This window comes from Coffea eugenioides, chromosome 8 (assembly GCF_003713205.1).
Source record: "Coffea eugenioides isolate CCC68of chromosome 8, Ceug_1.0, whole genome shotgun sequence".
Taxonomy (NCBI): domain Eukaryota; kingdom Viridiplantae; phylum Streptophyta; class Magnoliopsida; order Gentianales; family Rubiaceae; genus Coffea; species Coffea eugenioides.
The window spans coordinates 28,128,790-28,132,665 of NC_040042.1; the positions used below are offsets into that span (position 1 = coordinate 28,128,790).

The 3,876-nt window shown below is 44.8% G+C and overlaps 1 protein-coding gene across 1 annotated transcript; it reads left to right on the forward strand.

Moving 5' to 3' along the window:
• The first annotated feature begins 243 nt into the window (after window positions 1-243).
• On the forward strand, window positions 244-2,193 carry LOC113780485. The gene has a single exon (XM_027326284.1). It carries the CDS (start codon window positions 244-246, stop codon window positions 2,191-2,193), a length of 1,950 nt encoding a protein of 649 aa, XP_027182085.1.
• The last annotated feature ends 1,683 nt before the right edge of the window (window positions 2,194-3,876 follow it).

Sequence of the window (3,876 nt, forward strand, 5' to 3'; positions counted from 1 at the left end):
ATGAACTTTGAACAGATGATGGAGCAGATGGAGAGGCGTTTTCAACGCATGCTAGAACCCATTCAAGATGAGTGGCTGCAACTCCGAGCGTCTGGGACACCAAAAACCTCTAAGTCCACGTGAAGGCGAAGGGACGTGGAGGAGTCCGATGGTTCCAACAATGATGATGATGATGAGGAACCTCGAATTCGACCAAGGCAAAGGAACCATATTGGACATACTGATGTGTTCAAGGGAATTAAAATGAACATCCCTGAATTCAAAGGACGGTCCGACCCCGAGGCCTTTCTCGAATGGTTATCCAAGATCGAAATGGTTTTTTCTTGCCAAAACTACACCGAGTTGCAAAAGGTACAGTTGGCAACCATGGCATTTACCGAGTACGCTGTGGTTTGGTGGGACCAAATCAAGAAGTCTAGAAGGAGAAGTGGGCTACCTGAACTCATTCCATGGCCCGAGCTCCGAGCCATGATGCGGACCCACTTTGTACCTGGACATTATACTAGGGATTTGTACCATCGATTACAAACCTTGGTCCAAGGCAACCGGAGCGTGGATGAGTACCATAAGGAGATGGAGATCCTGACGTTTAGAGCGGATGTACAAGAGGATCCCGAAGCCACCATGGCAAGATTCTTGAACGGATTGAGGCCCGATATTGTTGAACGAGTGGAGCTTCAACATTATATGGAGTTACATGAGCTTGTAGACAAAGCTATTAAGGTCGAGCAAAGGCTCAAGAGGAGGGGTACCACTCGATCGAATTTTGGCAATACCACCTACTCTACCAACCGTCCATTCCAACCAAGGAATGATTCTCGGCCTTCGCCAAATGTTCCTACACCAAAGCCGAGATTCGAGGGAGGTAAGGTGGGCAACCCTAGTGTTGGTAAGCCACCCTCTTCTACTCCAAAATTTGAGGAGCCTAGGGCACAAGCTAGAGCTCGTGATACTCGATGCTTCAAATGCCAAGGTAGAGGCCATATTGCTAGTCAATGTCCCAATCAAAGGACTATGATTATGATGCAAAATGGTCAGATCGTGAGTGAGGATGAAACCGAGCATGAAGGCATGCCACCTCTTGACGGAGGTAGTGATGGGGAATCGCCAAATGAAGAGGAGTTTAGTGCACCAGAGGGTCATTTTGGGACTTCATTGGTTGCAAGGAGAGCATTAACTGCACGTGTTAAGGAGGACGAGCTTCAACGGGAGAACATTTTCTACACTAGGTGCTTCGTCAACCAAGCACTTTGTAGTGTGATTATTGATAGTAGGAGCTGCACAAATGTTGCTAGTTCACTCATGGTGGACAACTTGAAGTTGCCTACAAGGGATCACCCGCGACCCTACAAACTCCAATGGCTCAACAACTCCGGGGAGGTTCGAGTAACCAAGCAGGTTCTTATATCCTTTCAAATCCATAAATATTCTGATGAAATATTATGTGATGTAGTTCCTATGCAGGCTAGTCACATTATACTAGGTAGGCCTTGGCAGTTTGACAGACAGGTGACTTTTGATGGTGTGACTAATAAGTATAGCTTCTTGTACAACAGTAAGAAAGTCACACTAGCTCCCATTTCCCCCAAACAAGTGCATGAGGACCAAGTGAAATTGCAACAAGAGTTTGAGAAGTATAATGCAAAAAGGAAAGAAAATGAGAGAGCCGAGGCAAAAAAGGAGAGGAAAAAGGCTATAGATAGCTCGGCAAGTGAGGTAAAAATTGAGGGAAAGCAAATGCTCCTAATAAAAGCCAAGAAAGTGAGGAAGTTGATGAGAGATGAGCAGCCATTTCTTATGCTTATTAGCAAAGAAGTAGCTTTGAATGTGCATGAACTTGATATTGACATACCTCTCGAGGTTAAGTCTCTTTTACAGGAGTATGCTGATGTCTTCCCCGAAGATGTTCCAAGTGGATTGCCGCCACTTAGAGGCATTGAGCATCAAATTGATTTCATCCCTGGGGCTTCATTGCCGAATCGACCAGCTTACAAGAGCAACCCGGAGGAGACTAAGGAGTTGCAAAGGCAAGTGGATGAGTTGCTTGGCAAAGGATGGGCACGTGAGAGCTTAAGCCCGTGTGCTGTTCCAGTCATTCTGGTGCCCAAGAAAGATGGTACGTGGAGAATGTGCACCGATTGTAGAGCCGTAAATGCCATCACGGTAAGTATCGTCACCCTATACCTCGCTTAGATGACATGCTTGATGAGTTACATGAGGCTGTGTTCTTTACCAAAATTGATCTCAAAAGTGCGTACCATCAAATTAGGATTAAGGAGGGGGATGAATGGAAAACTGCCTTCAAAACTAAGTATGGATTGTATGAGTGGTTAGTGATTTCTTTTGGGCTAACTAATGCACCTAGTACCTTCATGAGGTTAATGAATCATGTTCTGCGTCCATTCTTAGCAAAATTTGTGGTAGTTTACTTTGATGATATCTTAATTTATAGCAAGTCATATGATGAGCATCTAGAGCATATTAGGGCTATTATGGATGTACTTCGAAGAGAGAAGCTCTATGCCAATCTCAAGAAGTACAATTTCTGCACTAACGAGCTTGTGTTCCTAGGGTTTGTTATAAGTGCACAGGGAATGAAGGTGGATGATCAAAAGGTGCAAGCTATTCAAGAGTGGCCGACACCACGGTCCGTGGGTGATGTTCGAAGCTTCCATGGACTTGCGGGTTTCTATAGGAGATTCGTGAGGGACTTTAGCACCATTGCTGCACCCTTGATCGAGTTGATCAAGAAGAATGAGAACTTCCATTGGGGAGAATCTCAAGAACAGGCCTTTCGCGCTTTAAAGCACCAACTCACACACGCACCTGTACTTGCTTTACCTGACTTTTCTAAGACATTTGAAATTGATTGTGATGCTTCAGGTATTGGAGTTGGAGCTGTGTTGAACCAGGGAGGACGGCCTATTGCCTACTTTAGTGAGAAACTCAATGGGGCTGCACTGAACTACTCAACTTATGATAAAGAGTTGTACGCCCTCATTCGAGCACTACAAGTGTGGCAACACTACTTAAGGCCGAAGGAATTCGTGATACACACCGATCATGAGTCCCTTAAGTACCTTAAGACCCAGCACACCTTGAGCAAGAAGCATGCAAGATGGATTGCATTCGTGGAGTCCTTTCCGTACGTGATTAAATACAAGGCTGGTAAGTCTAATGTGGTTGCGGATGCACTCTCCCGAAGGTACTCTCTACTCACCTCCTTAGATTCTAAGTTGTTAGGGTTTGAGCTGATTAAAGAGCTCTATACCCAAGATAGTGACTTCGGTGAGCTTTACACTTCTTGCAAACACACTGGGCAAGGTAAGTTCTTCATCTCCGATGGATACTTGTTTTGTACCAATCGGCTTTGCATCCCACATGGGTCACTCCGAGAACTCTTGGTAAGGGAATCCCACTCAGGTGGACTTATGGGACGCTTTGGGGTTGATAAGACTCTTGCCATGCTGCAGGAACACTTCTATTGGCCGCACATGAGAAGAGATGTTGCACGGGTGGTGGAACGGTGCTTAGCTTGTAAGAAAGCTAAATCCAAGGTACACCCGTATGGCCTTTACACCCCATTACCTATTTCTAGTGCACCATGGGTAGATATTTCTATGGATTTTATCCTTGGTTTGCCTAGATCCAAGTATGGCCATGACTCCATTTATGTGGTCGTGGATAGGTTCTCTAAAATGGCACACTTCATTGCTTGTCATAAAACGGATGATGCATCTCATATTGCTAACTTATTCTTTAAAGAGATTGTGAGATTGCATGGCATTCCTAGGACCATTGTATTTGATAGAGATGTTAAATTTCTAAGCTACTTTTGGAAGACACTCTGGTCTAAATTAGGCACCAAATTGCTAT